We start from the raw sequence: 20423 nt of genomic DNA on the forward strand, positions 1-20423 counted from the left end.
ACCGTCCAGCTGGGTCCTTGCTCGCCTCCCAAGCGTGGCAGGATTTTTCTAACCCGCTTCTGCTGCCTGGGGAGCTGCAGGGAACCTGGCTGGAGGTGCGCGGGAGCTGAGCCGCACGGGTCGGGTCATGGTATTTGGGGATTATACGGAAGCAGCCAGTCTGAATGTGCCAAGATAGTCACACTCGGGCGCCCGGGGTGCTCGCAGCTCTCCGGCCGCGGCAGGCGGCTGGGCTGTGCAAGCCCTGCTCCTCTCATTTTTCCCTCCTACCTCTCAGCGTGGCCAGCCCAGTCCCGGGAGGGACGGAGGCTGTAAAGCGGGGTGGCAGGATCCATCCCAACCTGCCAAATGGCCTGAACTGAATCATCAGAGTGACCTCGCTGCCTCCTGCCCTCTGCCCTCACCCAGGAGGCAACCGATCCAGCCCGGCAGCCGCGGTGCGGGGGCTTCTTCAGCGCAGGGAGCGGGACCGGGAGTCCTTGACCTCCCTGCGGGGACGGGGGAGCAGATGCCCCATCGCCGGCCGTGCCGCCGCCGCAGCGCTGGCACGGATCCGCCTTTGAAGCGGGGTGACTTTGCTGCAGCTGGCTGGAGGGGAGGGGGCCCCTGTTTCTCGTCCCTTTAGCAGGGAGGGGGGTGCATCCCAGGGCTCCCTGGGGAGCAATATCAAATTGCACTTAAGCATTTGCACGGTGGAAGTTTTTGAAAATGCCAGCGGCAGTGGCTGAGCTGCCTGCGGCTGTGGTGCCTCCGGGCTTGGCGCCTCTGAGGCTGCAGCTCCCTCCTCATCCTCGGCCACCCAGTTACCCACGTCGTTTCCCAGGCGGGGGAGGGGAAGGGGTGCAAGACCCAACGCTGGGGCTCTTGATGCCCGTGTCTTCCCCGGCGGGCCTCGCACATCATCCCCAGCCAGAGCCAAAGGTGGAAACGCTGCAAGGTCCCTGCTCTATTGCAGGGATTAAAAATTAAGAGGGGGCTGCAAGCAAAGAGCCCCCCAGCCTGTGGGAGCCAGGCTCCATCCCCGCCTGCTTGTGGAGCGCTCAAGCAGCACCTCAAAAGCACCGGGAGGGCTGAGGGCACGGGGAGCCGAGGGGGACAGGGCCAGATGACCCCAGCACTGGGGGATGTGGCGGTGTAAAAGCGATGGCAGAAAGGGAAGGGGGGGTTTGGGGCTGGGGGAGGCTGCCGGGGGGTGTCTGTGGGGCAGGTTTGGGGTGAAAACCCCCCTGGTTTGCAGAGATGTTTGTGTCCTGCAGCTGGTGCCTGGGGGGGGATTGAGCATCTCCTGCATCCCACGCCTGTGCAGGCTCCGTGCGTCAGGACGAAGCCCTGCCTTCCCCTCCAGGGTCCCCGGGGGAGGGACCCCCATCCCTCCCAGCCTTTTCCCCACCACCATGCTCCCCTCAGCACCTCCTGGCCAGGGGCCCGCGGGCTGGGGCTGCTCCAGGGCCCCTGTCCCTCTGGAGATGCTCTTGGCAACTGGTGGCCGTGGAGCTCAGCTCCCGCAGGAGCCTTAAAAGCCTGCATTTGCCTCAACACCCCTGGCCCTGCAGGCCACCCTGGTGCCCTCAGCTGGTGGTCTCACAGGTGCTCCCAGGGTGCTGCTGCCAGGGTGCTGCCCCACCCCCCCCACCCCACCCCCACCCCCCCCAAACCTGGCGGCAGGCGAGATGCTGCCAATGCTCTGGCACATGCTCCCTGCCTCAGTTTCCCCCCCCGGGACACCCAGGCTTGCCTGCACCTCACAGACCCGAAGAACGAGTCAGTGGTGGGAGCAGGGCTGAGGAGCAGGATGGGACTTGCTTCTCACCCCTGCTCCCTGAACGCCCAGTGCAGAAATGAGGCAGAACCTGTTCTGCACACCCGCAAGGATGCTGCCAGCACCCAGCACCCAGCAGCCAGGGGACAGAAGCGGGCTTTGCTCCCTTGGCTCCTGCTCTGGGATGCAGCTGGAGCCGTGCTGCAGGCCACGGCGGCTGCCTGGCTCGCTCCAGGGTCTCTGCAAGGAAAACTGTCCCCGAGGGCTGACCCAGCACCTTGCTCGCCTTGTGCTGGTGGCCAGCGTGTTCCTGGGTGTCACCGGGCTGACGCAGCCTCCGGCCACGGCCGCCCTGGGCGGAGAGAGGCTCTGAGGGAGGCTCTGCTCCACGGGCGCTGCATTGCGACAGCGGCTGTGGCTGAGACCCAACAAACTCACTGCCCCTCTGGGTCACCGGGAATGGGGTGGGGACGCTCTGCAGGATGTGACCCACTGCTCCCCCACGCCTCCGGCCACGGGGTTTGGCTCTGTCTGTCCTGTGCCGAGCACAAGCCTGTGCCGAGCACAAGCCTGTGCCGAGCACAAGGCTGCCCCGAGCCGCCTGCCCTGGCCCCGAGGAGGAGCACGGAGGTGGCAGGTACCATCCGTCCATCCCTTCCACCCATCCGTCCATCCATCTCCAGAGATCCAGGAGCAGGGGATGGATCCTGCCACATCCTTTCCTGTCCAGCCTCAGCCGATAAACATTTAGGGCTCTGGACGTTGCTGGTACGAAGGTTCCCCAGGCTGGGACACACAGAAAGGGCTGGGTGCCCACCCTGGGTGACCTGGAGCAGAGCCACCAGCCTGTGAGCAGCCCCCGTGGGGACACGGCAGCCCCCGAGCCATGGCCCCCACGGAGACCTGGCCACACTTGCTGCATTTCCGAGCATCCATAGCAGGGACCTCGTCCCTCTGGGGTCTCTCCCCATTGGAGCTGAGCAGCAAGTGCCCTGCAAGGGGAGGAAGGGGAGGGCGGCCGACAGACAGACAGAGCCGTTGCTAAAGTCTCATTTCCTTAGAAACCACGCTAAAAATAATCCCCTTTTCTTGCGGTCCTGTGCTTGGCGTGTGCTGCCAGGCTGCTGCCGCTGCACCCCACTGCAATGCCTCCCCCAGCAGCGCTGCCGTCTCACTGTAAAGCTGGCTGGGTGATGGCTGGAGCCTGGCAGGGAGCCTGATACCCCCCAGCTGGCCACCCTCCCACTGTGATTGAGGGAAACTGAGGCACAGGCCCCCCTGTGCCAGGGAAGGATGCTCCTGCCCTGGGTACTGGGGTTTACTGCTGCCAGGAATTGCTGGTCTGATCCTGCATGGGGCTGAGCACCCAGGTTTGTCCTGGGTGGTCAGGAGCCCCCAGACCTTTGGAGCAAGATGGGATTGTGCCGGGCAGGATGGGAGCCATGGGGCTGGGGGTACCCATGGGATGGGGGCCCTGCAGAGCCCCAGGGACCCCTCACCACCCCACACTGGGCTTTTAGGGTGTGGGGCTGCAGGGTGCTGTGGGGAGGGTGGATTTGCCCCACAGAGACCAGTCAGCCCAGTCCCCCCAGTGCAGCCCGGGAGTTCTCCCAGAGCTGCTCTGGACAAGGCACCCCGAGGCCGCACCCTGCCCTGCGCTCCGCAGAAACCCCTGGGTGAGGATGGGGCGGGGGGGGGCGGGGGGTCTCCCACCCCATCCCCATGCCCACACCCTTGGCTTCGAGCCTCCACCAGGCTTGGGGACCCCCTACCCCGGGGTGCTTCCCCTCTGCACCACCCCTTCCTGGGCTGCCTGACGCCTCCCAGTTCAGCCCAGTTCAGCCCAGTTCAGCCCAGTTCAGCCCAGTTCAGTCCCGTCCGGCGGGTGCTGCTGGCTCCAGTCCCTGCTTTCGTGCCGCCAGGGCGAGGAGGTGCTTGCTCGCCTGCGGTTGACTCAGCTCTAGGCTGCCAGCACCCAGCCGAGGGTGGGGACTGGGTGCCACCCCGCCGCCACAAGGGTCCCCGTGGGGTGCTGGGAGGGGACGAGCCACCGTGACCCCCACGCGCAGCCCTGGGCAGGTAAGGGCGGCTGTGGGTGCTGACCCCACTGCTTGCCCCACAGCGGTGCTGCACCAGCACCCTGGTGTGGGGGGAGCAGGGGGGCTTGGGGGTCTGGTTCCTCTCTCCCTGCTTGGGGGGCTGCAGCCCCCCCACACTGGTCCCCGCCAAGGAGGGATGGGGGCTCCGGCACCTGAATTTCTGTGGTGCCCTTTTATCCTCCCCACCCTGTGCCAGAGGCCTGGGCTGGCCGGTGGGGCTGGACAGGGTCTGAGGCCACGGTGATGGGCTGTGGGGTCCCTGGTGCAGGGAGGAGGGTGGGGGGGCACGGGGGTTGCAGACCTGGGCTGTTGTGGGGGTGGCTGGGGCCTGCCAGTCCCCAGGGGCTGCAGGGGGGCACCGGGGGGGCTGAGCCTGGATGCATTTGGGGGGGCGGGGGTGTTGCTTTGCACCATCCGGTGCTGCCCTCCATTGCGGCGGGCTGCTTGCAAAGAAAAAAGGGAGATGCGCACCCCCCAGTTGTGGCTCACTGGGGAGGTTTAACTGGTTTGACTGGTCTCCTGTGCAGGGTGGGGGGGCCGGGTGCCCGGCACCCCTCTACACGCCGGCAGGAGCGGGACGTGGGTGCTTGTTTATGTCCCAGCTACACCCACCCACCGGGGTCCCCGCGGGGTCCGGGGAACCGCAGCAGTGTCTGGGCCAGACCTGGGTGACTTTTTTGGGTGCTGGCTCTGTTCCGGTGTGGGGGGACAGCCCCGTGCACCGCCAGTAAACAGGATACGAGCGGGCTGCGGCGGGGAGACAGCAGCAGCAGCATCCCAGCCCCGGTGACAGCCGGTACGTGTCCCCCCAAGACCCACCCCCCCTGCCCCCCCAGCCCTGGTGCAGCCTGGTTGAGTGCAGGGTGCTGGTGGGTGTCACAGGCTCCCCTGCCTAGCGTGGGGAGCGGGGTGCTGGGGGGGTCCGGGTGCGGTGGGGGGGTCCCTGGTGCTGGCTTGGACAAGGTGGTGTCCGTGGTAGGGGTGGCACCCAGCCCGCCCACCGGCACCGGTGTGCTCAGATCCTGCGCTGGGTCCTGCACTGGGGTCCCCAGAACTGAGGGATGTCTGAAACCCCCCCAGGGCTGGGACAAAGTCACCTTCAGGCTGGGGACAGGGCCACTGGTGTCCAAGTCCCAGGGTGGAGGTGGGAGCCCCACAGCTGTGCCAGGGTGCAGCCGTGCCGATGCTCACATCCCAGTGGGGCGCCTGGGGTGGCGGGGGGCCGGGGGCGGCAGGGCTGATCCTGCCCCATCGCTGCTGCAATTTCCTGCCCTTGGCATCCCGTGCCGGGCAGCGCTTTCCCAACACCGGGGCCAGGAAGGGCAGTGGTGAGGCAACGCCAGGCAGTGGGGCAAAAGCCCCTGCCACAGCCACCACCCTGGGAGCTGTCATGAGCTGAGTACGGTCTCAGCCTCGTTCGGTCTCAGCCCATCATGGAGGCAGCCAAGCCCCCTTTTGCCACCTATCTCAATGCCGTGGCACCCAACAAAACCTGTGGGACAGCAGGCAGGGGCAGAGCCAGCCTTTGCAAACACCCTTTGCAAACACGGGCTGCAGGCAGGATCCCAGCAGCAGGCAGGGCTGGCCCTGGCACGGGGCCTGGCAGCAGGAGGAACGGCAGGGCTTCCCTGAGCCTGCCTGCAGCCTGCCTGTGGCATTGCCTGTGCTCCTTCCCTTGGTGCCCTTGGCATCATCCCACCCCTCGGTTTGTCCCCGTTAGGGGTCCTGGGGGTGTTTGGGGTGCAATGGGGGGAGTGCATGCTGAGCTTCCACTACGTCTCTTTGCAGAGGGTCAGGATGATTCCCACCCCAAAGTGGCCCCGCGGTCCCTCTCCAGATGCTGGCATCGCTGGTGCATGCCCGGCACGCTGAGCCCCCGCCGCCACAGCCCCCTGCTTCTCAGCACCCGCCTGGGCCAGCGCCCCAGGGTGCCCCCGCCGTGCCCCCCCGCCCCGCCATGGCGCTGGAGGTGGGGGCCGAGGCTCTGCTGGACCTGAGCTTCCTGACGGAGGAGGAGCGGCGTGCCATCGCCGAGGTGCTGCGCCGCGACTGGCAGCTCCGCCGGCGTGAGGAGGGGCGCATCAGGTAAGGCTGGGGACCCCCTGCTCAGTGTCACCCTTGGGGACAGAGCAGCCAGGCTGGGGGTCCCCTTTCCCCTGAGGATGAGGGCACCCACTGAGCCCGGCCAGGGTGAAGCCCCGCAGTGGGTGACACCAGAATCAGGAGTCCCAGGCCCCCGGCAAATGGTGGCTGGCGTCCCCAGCGCCAATCATGGTGGCTCCATCAGCCGCTTGGGAAGGGTGATGGGGACGGTGGTGCAGGGGTCGATGGCAGCACTGGGGTAGGGGGGAGCCAACGCCACCCTCCCACTGCCAGCAAACTCCGCAAGTCAGTGTCGGACCCCGCGCGGCTGAGGACCCTCACCGGGGACTGGTTCTGCGACGCCCGCGCCCAGCGCCACCGGCACCACCTGGGCTCTGACCTTGTCCGCGCCTCCATCCGCCGCAGGAGGCGGCCCCAGGGTAGGCGAGGGACAGGGACGCAGGGGGACACCAGGGGCCAGGGCTCAGCCCGCTGAGATCCCTGATGTCCCCAGGAGAGAGGGACTCAGAGTGTGGCCCCAGCCTGGGCGAGCTGGAGGCCATCAGTGAGCCACTGGTGGAGGAGAAGGAGGATGAGGATGGTGTGGCAGAGCAGGAGGAGAGGTGAGGGGGGGCTCTCGCCCCATGGGTGCCCCAGGGCTGGTGGCATCTCTTATCCCTGCGGTGGGTGGCACGGCCCCGGGATGCCCGGGGGGAGCTGGCGGTGGGGGAGTGGGAGCAGAGCCTGTGGCGGAGGGGATGGCATGGTCAAACCTGCACTGTCCTGGCATCTGTCCACTGTCCTGGTGTCTGTCTGTCTGTCCTCCACCCAGGGGGTTTTCTGCAGCCCTGCTGGACCCCGGCTCTATAAATAGCTGCAGGGATGCGGGGAGGGGAGAAAGTGCTCGTTAGCCTGATGCCTTGTCAGGAGAAACTAATTATCGTCTCTTTTCACAGCCCCCCTACGGAGGAGGTGCAGGCAGCTGCAGAACCCCAGGTCGGTGCCTGGTGTGGGGATTGAGCCGGCACAGCAGAGCCTGCAGCCGGTACCCGACGCCCTGGTGATGGGCTCGGTCAGTGAGGGAGCACCCCGCAACCTGGACCCCCCAGGCTGCTGTGGCCCCGGAGGGTGCTGCCTTTGGGGCCAGCCTTGTGTGCAGTCTTGCAAAGTATGATCCTGAACCCCATGGCATGGGGACCCAGAGGGGCTGCACTGAGGGGAGCAGGCAGGGGAGAGGAGGGTGCCCGGGGTGTCTGTTTTCACCCTTTCTCCTATGTGCCACCTCACAGCCCAGCCCCATGGCCCCGGGTCTGGAGGGGACCCCAGTGTCACAGCCCCCATGGCAGGGTGACGTCCCGGCGAGGGAGCAGGACGTCCCGGCCCAGCCAGGTAACCGAGATTTGGGGGGCGTCAGAGCACCCAGTGCTGCTTACCGGCCTCTTGCCTCCTGCCAGCCCCCTCGTCCTGGCCCCCCATCCCTCATTTGCCTGCTCACTCCACTTGCTGAAAAAAATGGGACCCCCCCCATTCCTATCCATCCCTGCTGCGTTGGGACCCCCGCCCACACTGCGCCCTTGCAGGTGACACAGTAGGTGGGAACCCCTTCGGCACATCCAGCGCAGAGGAAGATGAGGAGGAGCCCGACCCCGCATGCAGCGGCCCCGACGCTGGGCAGGTGGGATGGTGGGACTGGAGGGGCTGTATGGGGCCGTATGGCGCTGGGGGGGCTGGAGGGGGATATATAGGGCTGGGGGGGCTGTATGGGGCTGTCTGGGGTGTGCAAAGCCGGCACGGCATGGTCTGTGCCCAAGCACCAGGCACTTGCTGGGAGCTGGGTGCCCTCAGGAGCCCGCACTGGAGATGGGGTCTGGGTGGTGCTGACCCCTCTTTGCTTTGCATTTCCAGGGGCCAGGGCCCCCCCAGATGGCTCAGGCGTCCCCGGGTTGGGTGCCCCCACAGAACGGCCACGTGCCCCCGAGCAGCCTGCTGACCACCAGCTCCTCTGTGTCCAGCCTCAGCTCCTCCACGGTACGGGGCTGGGGGCTGCTGGGGTGGGGGGTCGCCTCTCCAACCCCCATCTCTTGGGGCCTGACCCAGTCCCCCCACCCCGCAGCTGAGCGGCAGCCTGATGAGCCTGTACAGCGAGGGCGAGCTGGGCAGTGTGGCTGTGCGGGGCTGCGTCCAGTTCTCCCTCCGCTATGACCCGGCCAAGAAGGAGCTGCAGGTCCACGTGCTGCGGTGCCGCGAGCTGGCTGAGGCCAAGAAGCAGCGCTCGGACCCGTGAGTGCCCCGGCCCCGAGTGGCGATGCCCAGGCGATGCCCATGGTGGTACCCATTGCATCCACCCCATTTTTTGGCTCCAGGTACATCAAGACATACCTGCTGCCAGATAAGTCCAACCGCAGCAAGCGCAAGACCACAGTGCGGAAGAGGAGCTTGGATCCCATCTTCAATGAGACCCTCAAGGTTTCTAACCCTGCTTTGGGGTGGTTTTGGCAGGGAGTCCACCTGGTTCAAGGGGGGATGGATGGGTGGGGGAGGATAACCTCACCCTGTGTCCCCTCCCCGCCAGTACAAGCTGGAGAAGAGGGACCTGCAGGGCCGGACCCTGAACCTCTCGGTGTGGCACCACGACAGCCTGGGCAGGAACCTTTTCCTGGGGGAGGTGGAGATCGCACTGGGCACCTGGGACTGGGCCAACACACGCCCCGAGTGGTTCAACCTCCAGCCCCGGGTGAGTCCACAGCCCCCCAGCCCATCCTCCCCCCAGCCACAGCCCCCTATAACCCCCCCATCCTCCCCAGATGCCCATCTCCTCGGATGGCCTCACCAGCCGGGGCAACCTCAACTTGGCATTGAAGTTCATCCCCGCTGGCTCAGAAGGTGAGAGGTGCCTGCGGGCACTGGGCGGGGGGTCCGGTGTGGCAGGGTGCCCCTGACCCCTCTCACCTGCAGGTGGGGGGCTGCCACCCACGGGCGAGCTGCACATCTGGGTGAAGGATGCTCAGAGCCTCATCCCCCTGCAGAGTGGCACTGTGGACGCCTTTGTGCAGTGGTAAGGTGGGGTGGCACCCTGGGGACAGCTGGAGGGGCTGGGGTGTGGGGGTGTGTGTGTCCCTCACCTCGCTGTCACCCCCAGCTACGTGCTGCCGGACGACAGCAAGGCGAGCCGGCAGAAGACACGGGTGGTGAAGCGGAGCCTCAACCCCCTCTTTAACCACACCATGGTGTACGACGGCTTCCAGGCCAAGGACCTGGCAGAGGCATGCGCCGAGTTCACCCTCTGGCACCACGAAGCCTTTTCCAAGCGCCAGCTGGGCGGCATCCGGCTCAGCCTGGGCACAGGTGAGGGCGGGGGAGCCCCGGGCACCCCGGGGTGCTCCCGGTGGCTTGGACAGGGTGGTAGCAACAGCGTAGCCGGGGAGTGACAGCAGTGGTCTCTCCGCAGGGAGCAGCTATGGGTTGCCGGTGGGCTGGATGGACTCGACGGCGGAGGAGCGGGGGGTGTGGGGATGCCTGCTCCAGCAGCCCGGGCAGTGGGTGGAAGCGCTGCTGCCCCTGCGGACCAACCTGGTCCCCCGGGCATAGTCCCCGGCCCCCATGGACCACCCAGTGCCAGCAGGACTATGGTACCCAGGGGGGGACGGAGCTGCACCCGGAGCATCACTGTGTGGGGCTGGGGTCTGTGCCCGCCCCGGCCTTTCGGCAGCAATGAAGCGGCAGCAGAGGGCACATTTGGCGGCTGTTTATTGCTGTGGGCACCGTACCCCGACTTCTCCCTCCAGCATGGGGCTGGAGCTGCTGCGTCCGCCTGCTCCCAGCATGAGGCTGTCCCCTCTGTCACCATCCTGCCAGCCCTGTGGTGGCAGCCCCGGGGCTCCGGTGCCTGGGTCCCCTGAGGACGTGTCACAGCACTGGGGCCGGGACTCACTCCCCTTCTCACTGGGTGAGGGTCCGGCGATGCTCCAGGATGGCTGCCCAGAGGCGGTATGCGGGCCCGCGCCTGCTGGGACATAGGGGGCTGTTGGAGGGAGGGGGCCAAGCCATGTCCCCCCCACCCAGCGCTGCCACCCTGCTCTCCCACCCCAGCCAGGCCAGGAGGGGCAACGTGGGCTGTGGGTACCTGATGCCCACGTAGAAGAGGTCGTCACGGGTGGCACAGTCCAGCAGGTCCCGCAGGGTGAAGCCATGGGAGAGGAGCTGTGGGAGGTGGTGGAGGGTGTTGGGGGGCAATGCTGGGGGGCTGCCCTGCTCATGCCAGCAGGGCCCGACCCCCAGCCCCCACATAGCTCCATGTGCCCAGTAGCTACGGGCCTCACCGTGGCTGTGGTGGCCGGGTCCGTGCCGTGCTGCTGCAGCCACTCAAGGAGGAGGGGGTCAGCCCGTCCCTGGTGGGGCTGGGGGCTCGGGGGTGACTGATCCTGCCCCAGGGCGAAGCACCCCAGGGGGTCCTCCCCGTGCCGCCCACTGTGCTGGGGCCGGCTGGGGACTGCGGTGTCATCATCCCCGGAGCGAAGCACCCGCTGCATCAGCCACTGCCACTCCTGCTCCTTCTTGGCCAGCTCCTGGAGCAGCCTGCGAGAGCGTGGGGCACAGACTGGCACCCGGGGGGTGGCACGTACTGGCAGCCAGGGAGACAGAGGCACAAGGACCAGTGAAGCCCTACCTGCCCGTCTCCATGCGGAGGTGGCAGAGCTGTGTCACCAGCACCGAGGGTGCCTGCAGAGAGGGTAGGGGGTCTGCCCGGGTGCTGGGGCCGGTGCTGAGCCCTGAATTGGTGCTGAGCCCCGAACTGGTGCTGTCCCGCTGGGGCTGGCTCCTGGGGATGGACAGCCTCGGTGGCATGGGGTCATCCTCGTCACTCGTGTCCTTGGTGCCGTCCTGCCCCAGGCAGCCAGCCTTCGGTCCCAGGTCTGTGAGGGCAGAGGTGGTGGTGGCCACAGAGAGGTGCCCGCTGGCCTCAGACCCCAGAGCATGGGGGACAAAATGGGGAGCTGGGCCCAGCCAAGGCTGCCCCAGTGCTGGCGCCCCCCTCATAGTCCTTCCCCAGCAGCCCAAAGTCCCCCACCCCACCCTGGGCCAGCTGCCCTCTTCCTCCACCCACCCAGCCACGGTGGTGGGACCTGGACCCACGTCCTGGCTGTCCCCCCGTGCCACCCACCTCTCAGCAGCACGGCGAAAGCCGCCTGCACCGCCTGGCTCACGGCGTTGTCCAGTGCAAACATCCAGTGGGGTTTGATGTGATGCCGGCGCAGCACCCGTCTCACCTGGAAGGGGCAGAACTGTGCCAGGGCATTGCCGTGCCAGGGCATTGCCGTTCCAGGGCATCACCTCCACCTGGGCATCACCGTGCCGGGGCATCACCCACTCATCGCCCTACCACTCCACTCTGGGCACTCACTGCTGCCTGGAAGCTGAAGAGGGGAGCCTGGAGGTGGGGGAGGCTCAGCCCCTCCACCCGCAGCCGGGTGTGCAGTGCCAGGAGGTCCTGGCGCAGCTGGTGCTGGCTGGGGCACTGGATGTAGCTCCGCAGGCAGCTCAGGAGCTGGGCAAGATCCTCCGAGCCCAACCTCGCACCCGCTGTGCTCTAGGTGGGCAAAGGAGATGATCAGGGGCTGCCACCATGCCCACCCTCTACCCAACTGCTGCGCAGACCCCCCCGCCCCAGGCACCCAGCACCCACCTGGCTCTCCTCCAAGGCAGCAACGATGCCCGGCGCCTCGACGGTGAGGACGCGGTGCAGCGTGGCCCGGCGTTTGCTGTCCTTCCGCAGGAGGAACCCGTCCCCGCTCTCCTCGGGGGAGGACGAGAGCAGGCTGTGGTTGGAGCTGGCCGAGTCCTGGGTGGTGCTGGTGGGAGGTGGGGAGGGTTGGCACTGCCCCCCCCAGCCTCAGGCATTTCGGAGTGTGGCCCCAGGGTGGGCGCGGCCGTTGGGCTTGGCAGAGGGCATGGGGGACCTCCTGCAAGCCCCCCAAGCTGTAATGGGGAGGAATGTGATGCCCTGGCACAACGAGGGAGCATCGTGGGGTGCAGTGCTGGGACGTGGCAGGGGAAGTACGTGTCATGGGAGGCAGAAAGCCATCCCCCCCACCCCAGGTCCCTCCATCGCCCCCATGTCCGGGATGCCCTACCCCAAGTAGCTGCGGCTGGAGGCTGCCTCGCCAGGGTGGCAGGGGAGCAGGGGGCTGCCCCCTGTGCCCCTCACTGGGGCGTCCTGCCTGGCTGAGGAACATCCCCTGGTCCCATCACTGACCTCCACATCCCCATCCTGCTGCTCAGAGTCAGGGGGATCACCTGCCAGGGAGATGATGGAGATGGTTATTTAGCAGCTCATGCCAGGACCCCTCATCCTGCCCCCCCGGACTCACCCCCCACCAGGGGCACGGGCCGGCTGCGGGCCCTCCTGATGCCAGCAAGGAAGGGCTCCTGCAGCAGTGCTGCAGCCGTCGCCCGCTCGGCCGGATTGGCCTGGAAGCAGCGCAGGATGAACGTCTTGGCTTCATCCGACATGGACTCAGGCACCTCCGGGTGCATCTTGAACATGCCCACCTGGAGGGGAGGCACTCGTGGGGGCTGCAGAGGGACCAGCCACCCCAGGGGGGGCAATTTCAGGGCTGCAGAATGCTCCCATCCCCTGCCCAACCCCATGGATACCTTGAACATCGCAGCCTGGGGGCTGCCCAGCTCGTAGAAGGGGGGCTTGCCCGTGGCCATCTCAATGATGGTGCAGCCCAAGGACCAGATATCCGCTGGCTTCCCATAGCCCCATGGGCCCTGGTCAATGATTTCCGGGGCCATGTACTGCAGGGTGCCTGGGGAGAGGATGAGGAGGGGTGAGAGGAGCCCATATCCATCACCTAAACTCCCCCTTGGGGGGGTCCTCCTTCTCCCCATGCCGGGTGCAAAGGATGCAGACCCCAGCATTGCCTGGTCCGCAGCATCCCACCGCCCCCAGCCCCGGGCTGCCCTTACCCGTGAAGGTCTCAGCACTGGGGCTGATGCCTGCCAGCCGCTTGGAGGTACCAAAGTCGGAGATCTTCAGTACCCCACTGTACGTGTTGATGAGGATGTTGTCTCCCTGGTGTGAGAAGGGCACCCCGAAATAAAACCAAGCCACAAAAAGTTCCTGGAGCTCGAGCAGGGCCATCGGGCATCAACCCAGGGTCTTTGGGCACAGACGGGCAACTGCTTGGTGCCCCCCAAGATGGGCGATGCCCCCCAACCCCTCACCTTGATGTCGCGGTGCACGATGTGGTTATCGTGGAGGTAGCTGAGCCCGTCGAGGATCTGGCGGGTGTAGAAGACGATGGTGGGTTCGTTGTCCTTCAGGGGTCCCCACTTGGAGCGCAGCAGGGACGACAGGCTCCCTGGAGACAGGGCATGGAGGGGGGCAGCAACCCTGTTTAGACCCCGCATATGGCCACGTGTCCCCCTTTACCCCCAAATCTCATCCCCAGCACTGCCCACCTCCTGGCACTTCCTCCATGAAGATCTTGATGAAGCCATCCTGGCTGATGGAGCCCAGGTACTGCACGATGTTCCTGTGCCGCAGGTGCTTGTGCAAGGCGATCTCCTCGTGCAAGGGCTGTGAGTACCTGTGTGGTGGGACACGGGGGTGAGGGGCTGCCCAGCGTCCCCCGGGACCCCCCAGGATCCCCCAGCATGGCACCTACCGGCTGTCCCGCTCCGGGATCTCCTTGATAGCGATGCGCACTTGGTTGCTGAGGCAGCGCCCGGCATAGACAATCCCGTACGTCCCCCTGCCCAGGACCACCCGCTCGCCCGCCTCAGAGTACTCGTAGCTGTACTGCGGGCAGAGATGTGGGTTGGCAGCCTGTGCCACACAGTGCCCCGTGTCACCCCATGCCACCCCGTGTCCCCATCTCACCTCCAGGACGGGCTGTGTGGGGCTGGGCACCTCCTCGCCACCCACTGCCTGCTTGGCCAGGAGGGACTGGATCCAGTCGCAGAACCTGCCGGCGGGAGGACAATGATCCTGAGCCCCAGTGAGGATGCTGGGGACCCAGCCACTGACCCCCAGCACAGAGGGGCTCCTGGTCCCCCTCCCAGTCTGTCCGCCACCAGTGGCACAGGGGGGTCTCTGCCACTCTGCTTTGTGGGACCCAGCTGCAGGGGTTGGGCCCCTAGGATCCCTTTCCCCTAAAATTAAGGTAGGGAAGAAATAGCATCCTCCCATCCCTCCCCGCTCACCAGGGCAGTGACTGGGGGTCCCCCACGCCCCCACCAGCAATGTGAGGGTTCCTGTGCCCCCAACCCTCTGCTCACCACCGGCAGTGCTGCTGAGAGGGGAAGTAGAGCTGGAAATCCTCCTCCACTTGCATCACGTAGAGGAAGCAGCCCCGTTCGTCACACTTGCAGATGCTGGAGGGAGAGGACCCCCACCCCATCAGCAGTGGGGCTGATGCTGCCCACAGGGTGGGCAGAGGGGCTGCAGGCACACGGGGGCATCCTCGGTCCTGCTGGCAAGGGGACCTGGGACACGCTCACCTGACGCCCCGGATGGCTGTGGCCGCAAAGGTCCAGCTCGATGCTGCCTTCTGCAAGAGAAGAGGCAGGTGAGGAGGGGGTCGGTGGGGACACCCCCAGCCGCCCCCAGCCCCATCCCTACCTTCTCCGTGGGGCAGACAAGGGCAAGCGTCAGTGTGGGCTCCTCCATGCCACCATGCAGTGCCAGCCGGGCTGGCCGCAGGACCTTGCTGAGCTCCAGGACCAGGACCTGTGGCAGCGGGGGGCTGCAGAGTGAGCCCCCACCACCTGCCGGGTCCCCAGCCTGCATGCCTGCACCCCCATCCTGCCCCCTGGGTTGGCACCGGTGGGCTGCTCGGTGCCTCCCCACAGCCCCGGTGAGCCCAGGGACAGCCACCCCCGGGCCGGTGGGGCCCCTCACCGGGCAGCACGGCGCGGCGACGAAAGGCTGGCACGCCTTGAGGAGGAAGCCCAGCCAAAAATCAGCCAGCTCCTGCCGGGCGGAGGGGACCTGCGGGCTCCTCTGGAAGTGTTTGTAGAGCAGGAAGGTCTCCATGACCGAGATCAGGTACCTGCAGGGATGTGGGGGGCAAGAGAGGAGAGAGGGATGTCCCCCACACCCCCTAAAAGCCCCTAAACCCCCTCCTGGGGCACAGCCACCGGGGACTGGAGGCCCAGTCTCACCCAGGTGGGCACATGCTGTGCTGTGCCATACCAGCCCGGTGCATTAAGCTTGTAGAGCTTCTCAGAGGCTTGGATGACTTTGCCGAGGTCGTTGGCCAAGATGCCGGCTCCGAGGCAAAATCCCACATCCCAGTAGTAGTGCAGCTCCCCCGGGCTGCCCTTGCGACCCTGCAGGCAGCTCAGCTTCACCCCTGGAGGTGGGAGCCGGAGCCCATCACCCCTCTGCCAGCAACCCCGCACCCAGGCACGGCCGCTCCGGGGGTGCCCCGATGCCAGCAGACCCCAGCGCCTGGTCCCGATCCCTGGTGGGTCCTTGTCCCCAACCTGCGGGTGGGCACCCACCGATTTGCTGCAGCTGTACGGAGGTTTCAAACTGATGCCCAGCGGCCACAAGGAGGACGGCTGCATTGATGCCTGCGTGGAGGCTCGGCTCCACCTCGAAGGCTTTGCTGTACCTGGTCAGAGATGCTGGGTGGAGGGCACGTCCACTGCCACCCCCCTGCCAGCCAAAATGCGGCTGCCTCGGGGTCCTGGAGCTGCCCCCGACGATGGGGGAGCACTCCCAAACCAGAAAACCCCAAAAAAGAAGTAAAAAAATAAAAGCCCAGCAGGAATTAGCACCACCTGCCTCTGTTGCTGCTGAGGGGGGTTTTGAGCGTGGGGCTGCACTGCCCGGAAAGCCCCCAGAGTCCCTGCGAACCCCCCGGACAGGGGCATGAGCAGGCAGGTGGCTCCCACCCCTGTCCCCAGCTCTGTCCCCAGCCTCACCAGTAGAAAGCCCGGTCCCTCGTCTCAGTGTTGGTGAGGCCAGAGCTGATGAACATGTCCTTGTAGATGCGGCCACACAAGCAGAGGAGGTCAGGCGCAGCCCCCTCCCCGCGCTCCACCACGGGCAGCAGCACCGACAGGGCCTTCTCCCGGTCCCCGGCATGATTACGTCTGCGCACATGCGACTGGCACTCGGCAAATGGCACCACTGGTGCGGCCCCTCGGTCCCTCGACCCTGTGCCATCGGGGTGCCCAGGGGGTGTGTGTCCCCCCACTGCTCACCTGCTGAGGGCAAAGGCGTAGTGAAAGCGGACATTGTGCTGCTCAGCCACGGCACAGGTTGGCAGCGCCTGGAGGGTCTCCACCAGCGAGATGATGGCATCGTAATCCTGCGGGGATGGCGGCGGGGCTGAGCCGGTGGCCCCCGTGCTGCCCATCCCCAGCTCCACAGGGCAATGCTCTCCCTGAACCAGCCAAGCCCTGAGGGTTGCAAGCTCCACTGAGCAAGGGCAGGCTGTGGAGCACCCCCCTGGGATGCCGACATGGTCCCCGGCACCTCGTCGGGATGTTTAAATCCCCTCACCTGCACATCGCGGTAGGAGAGAAGGAGGTTCACAACGATGTCCAGGCTGAGCAGCTCCACACTGTCCAGGCGCTGCTGGATGCGGGCCAGCTCCCGGCTCAGCTCCTCCCCTCGGTACATCTCCCGTGCCCTCCGGATATCCTGCCGGATCGTCTCCCGAAAATACCCACTGGAGATGGGGAGCAGACACGTGGGGCTTTTGGGGTGGTGGCAATTCTCCGCCAAGCCCTGCGAGCCCACGTGGGCGTGGGGGTTTGCCTGCAGCCAGAGGGGTGGGCAGCAGTACCAGGAGTCGGTGGGGATCCCCTCTAGCAATTGGACGAGCCGGGCTGCCAGCGGGGTGAAGAAGGTCTCTGTCTTGAAGCTGGGCTGGAAAAGCTCCGTCAGGCACTTCATGGCCCCGGCGTCACAGCAGACGACCTTGTTCTGGGGTGTCACCGCATAGGGGATGAAGGTGTAGCTGCTGCAGAGGTCCTGAGGGAGGGGAGAAGGGGTGAGCGGCTGTGCCAGCCGAGCTGAGAACCCCTCTACTCATGTCATGGGCCAGCCCCTTCTCCCCAAGTCTGCCCATGCTGTCTGGATGATACAGGCCGTGCTAACACAACCACCTTCCATAAGTCATTAGCAGGGAAAGACAAAACAGCTTTATCTCTGACTGCCATTATTATGCTCCAGAGTGAACACCTCTGGTTCTTTTCAAAACCAGGTACACCTCTCCATGCTGCTGCTCCTGGCACTTGCTCTGAGCGAGTGACAGACACCCAACTCAGATTTTGGGAGAAGTCTCACTCCTTGTCTGCAATGCTGCCCTCTGAGGCTGGGGAGAGGCAGCTCAGGGGAAGAGAGGGGCTCAAACCCCCCAGCACTGCGGCAGCGAGCATGGGGACGAGACGTACTGAGTTCTTCTGGCAGATGTCCTCCTGGGGAGAGAGGGAAGGAGAAGGGATTTAATGAGTGTCCCTGGCAAAAGAAATCAGCTGATTTCAGGCTCAGGGATTGGAATTACCTGGAAAACAGCCAGGGACAGCAAGGGACACCAGGGCCAAGCCGCAAGGGCGGCCGGTCGCCCCCACACCGTGAGCGTTGCGTGTGGACCCCCCCTCCCCGGGCAGGGCTGCAAACGCAGCCGGCTTCTGATCCGAACCCGGCACAGGGAATGGGTCTCTGAACGGGTGCCCCCCCCGAGTCAGGGCAACATTTGGGGACTATTTGGATGTGCTCCCACCTGCATTTTTTTCCCCAAGCAGCAAGAATCCCTCCCACTGTCCCCTTCCGTGCGGAGGGTTTTGCTTCCAAGGAATTGGCTTTTCCAAGGGAAAAGCACCTCTTCCAGAATTCCCAGCTAGTTGGGGCCATGGGAACACCCAGCACCCTGCAACCTGGGTCTGGGGCTCACTGGGGTCCCCAGCCACCCCCTCCTCATCCTATCCAGGTGCAGGGAAATCTTTGCCAGAGCAGGATGCGACCACGGGAACTCGGCTGGGCTCAGGGGAGGGATGGAGATCCCCCTCCTGCCGGCATGGATGCTCCAGGCGCTTGGGGCTATTCCCACCCTGGAGAAGCAGCACCCAGGGGGCCGGGGTGTCCCTGTCCCCGTCCCCGTCCCTGCTGACCTGCAGGGCCTGGAGGGGGGGCAGGTCGGCCTGGCAGCACAGCAGGATGTTGTGGGACATGTTGAAGCTCTCGCGGACGCCCAGGTGGTAGAAGAGGGAGGGCTGGCAGACGGAGTCGCTCAGCTCCACCACGGCCACATCTGCGGGCAGGACGGCGGGGATGCTCACAGGACCGGCGCCAGACCCCAATTCATGGGGCAAGGGAACCAGCCACCCCCTGGTTTGGGGGGTCTGCATCCCCTAAGAGAGGGGATGGCCCCTGCCATCACAGAGCCTGAGGCCACAGTGAGGGGCACCCACTTGCTTCCAGCACAGGGTTGAACCCTGAGCAAACCCTCCACAAAAAACACCCTTTCTGAAATCACACCCGCGTGTTTAATGCCGGGGAGGAAGACGTCTCGGCAAATGTCCAGCCACCCTGGAAAGTAAACAGGAGGAAGGCAGAAAAGCAAACAGCAAACCACCAGAGCACACAGCCAGCAGAGCTCCGCCGGGAGCTGCACAGGGAACAGGGAAAGTCTCAGTCCAGGTATTCCCAGACAGCTGGGATAACCGGGCAGAATAGCAGGGAAAGAAGGGTGATAGAAACCCCACACCGGGGATGCCGCCGGCGGAGCAGGTCGCATCCTCACCTGCGTTGTAGAAGCAGTCGAGGGTGGCGGTGTCGCCCAGCGCCAGGGTGCCGAAGGGCAGGGTGTGCAGGCGTGCCCGCAGGCCGCGGCAGGCGTCGCGCAGGCTGCGCAGCGCGGGGCATGTGGCCGGCTCACGGCCCAGCACGCAGACGACACTCAGCGCCCGCTGCCCGCCTGCCCGCCCCGGGGTCCAGCACACCGGCCGGCCCGCCGTGCCCGCCACAGCCAGCGGGTCCTGCCAGCAGCTCCCGGCTACTGGGGGGGTCCCTGGCACCTCCATCGCTGGGGCAGCCAGACCCACCGGGGGGCCTGGCACGGAGCACCGGGAGAGCCCGCGCCCTCCACCCGGCTGCCCTGCTCCTCACCGGGGGAGCCCGCGCCCTGCACCGGGCTACCCTGATCCTTACCGGGAGAGCCCGCGCCCTGCACCGGGCTGCCCTGATCCTTACCGGGAAAGCCCGCGCCCTGCACCGGGCTGCCCTGATCCTTACCGGGAGAGCCCGCGCCCTGCACCGGGCTGCCTGCGCACGGTGCCCCGTTCCCCACCGGGAGATGCTCCCTACCGGCCCGCCGGCACCGGGCGGGTCTGCCCCGCTCACCGGGCTCCTTCCCGAGCTGCTCCGCACCGGGGCTGCCCCGCGCCGCGCTCCGCTCCGCCCCGCTCCGCCCCGGGCACCGGGCGCCGCTTCCGCCTGTCCCGGCCGTGAGTCAACGGCCCCCCCGGGACGGACACGGACACGGACACGGACCCGGACCCGGACCCGGACCCGGACCCGGACCCCCCCGGCCGCATCCTGTCCCCCGACGGCACCGGTTGCAAAGGGCCGGTTGCGAAACAGGAGTGACGGGAAGGGGAAGGGGGAGCCGGGGCGGCCCGAGGGGGAGCGGGGGGGCCGGGGCCGGTTCCCCCTTCCCTGCACGTGTCACAGCTGAAATAACGGCCCCAAAGTCGCCGGGGTGGAGGGGGCGGTGGCGAAGCGAAGCCAGGGTTCTCGGGGGGGCGAGGGGCCGGGCAGCCCCCCCCGGACCCCCATCACATCCCCCGGCCGGGGCGAGGGGCCCGGGAAGGTCCCCGGGGGCTGGAGAGGGGATGGAAACGGCTGGCGGGCCTGGCTGGGGAGGGGGAGCTGCGGGCAGAGCTGCGGGGGGAGCTGCGGGCAGAGCTGCGGGCAGAGCTGCGGGCAGACAGGGGACAGGCTGGCACAGCACCTTGGCCTGGGCTGCTGTGCAGGCAGACAAGCTACCGTGCAGGCAGACAAGCCACTATGCAGGCAGACAAGCCACCACACAGGCAGACAAGCCATCCCAGCCTTGTTCCCACGGCAGGGCCAGGCCAGCCCGGGGCAGGAGGGAGGAGCGGGGATGGCGAGCGCCTGGGGACGGGGGGGGGACACAGAGCCCTGCCTGCCCAGGCCTGCTGCTCAGCCCCACCGCCATTTCGGGGAAGGCAGAGCTGGGGGGTGGTGGCTGCGGCACACACCGTGCCCGGCTTCACCACTGCTGCTGCGGGAAGAAACGCGTCCCTCCTCCCCATCACCATCCCTGGGGTGCCCAGCATTAGTGGGGCTGACTGCAGCCACAGAGGTGTGTGTCCTCCTCGAGCCCTGGCCCACGCTGGTCCGGAGCTGGGGAGCCCAGCCCAGCAATTCCCCCAATTCCTCCAGCCTCAGCCCGCGGCCACCCCTGCCTGCTGCAGCCCCCAGGGCCAGGCAAGGG

General features: G+C 66.6%; 2 protein-coding genes across 5 annotated transcripts; one reads left to right on the forward strand and one right to left on the reverse strand.

Annotated features, from left to right (window-relative positions):
* Positions 1–3697: 3697 nt before the first annotated feature.
* SYTL1 (synaptotagmin like 1) lies at positions 3698–9697 on the forward strand. 4 transcript variants are annotated; one of them, XM_082329416.1, is made up of 16 exons: positions 3699–3838; positions 4386–4654; positions 5647–5943; positions 6235–6380; positions 6455–6563; positions 6897–6936; positions 7230–7329; positions 7521–7615; positions 7846–7968; positions 8054–8220; positions 8304–8406; positions 8513–8674; positions 8745–8823; positions 8896–8995; positions 9080–9285; positions 9389–9695. In XM_082329416.1, the coding sequence occupies exons 3-16, from the start codon at positions 5696–5698 to the stop codon at positions 9526–9528; spliced, it is 1818 nt and encodes a 605-aa protein (XP_082185542.1). In that variant the 5' UTR covers positions 3699–3838; positions 4386–4654; positions 5647–5695; the 3' UTR covers positions 9529–9695. The 4 variants fall into 4 exon arrangements, with proteins under 4 accessions (XP_082185544.1, XP_082185542.1, XP_082185541.1 ...); XM_082329415.1 differs by having other exon boundaries at positions 4571–4654; XM_082329417.1 differs by lacking the exon at positions 4386–4654.
* Positions 9698–9855: 158 nt separating this feature from the next.
* Positions 9856–19133, reverse strand: MAP3K6 (mitogen-activated protein kinase kinase kinase 6). Its single transcript, XM_082329343.1, has 28 exons — positions 18708–19133; positions 18076–18215; positions 17359–17382; positions 16749–16936; positions 16463–16631; positions 16162–16268; positions 15880–16050; positions 15454–15566; positions 15143–15302; positions 14849–14999; positions 14570–14677; positions 14449–14498; positions 14227–14322; positions 13829–13913; positions 13614–13747; positions 13408–13535; positions 13171–13307; positions 12913–13018; positions 12595–12752; positions 12309–12489; positions 12072–12234; positions 11624–11789; positions 11342–11527; positions 11102–11207; positions 10607–10853; positions 10260–10515; positions 10064–10140; positions 9856–9943 (listed from the first exon to the last, which is right to left on the reverse strand). The coding sequence occupies exons 1-28, from the start codon at positions 18985–18987 to the stop codon at positions 9880–9882; spliced, it is 3951 nt and encodes a 1316-aa protein (XP_082185469.1). The 5' UTR covers positions 18988–19133; the 3' UTR covers positions 9856–9879.
* Between the last annotated feature and the right edge of the window lie 1290 nt (positions 19134–20423).

Source organism: Platalea leucorodia, assembly GCF_965183815.1.
Source record: "Platalea leucorodia genome assembly, chromosome: 18".
Taxonomy (NCBI): domain Eukaryota; kingdom Metazoa; phylum Chordata; class Aves; order Pelecaniformes; family Threskiornithidae; genus Platalea; species Platalea leucorodia.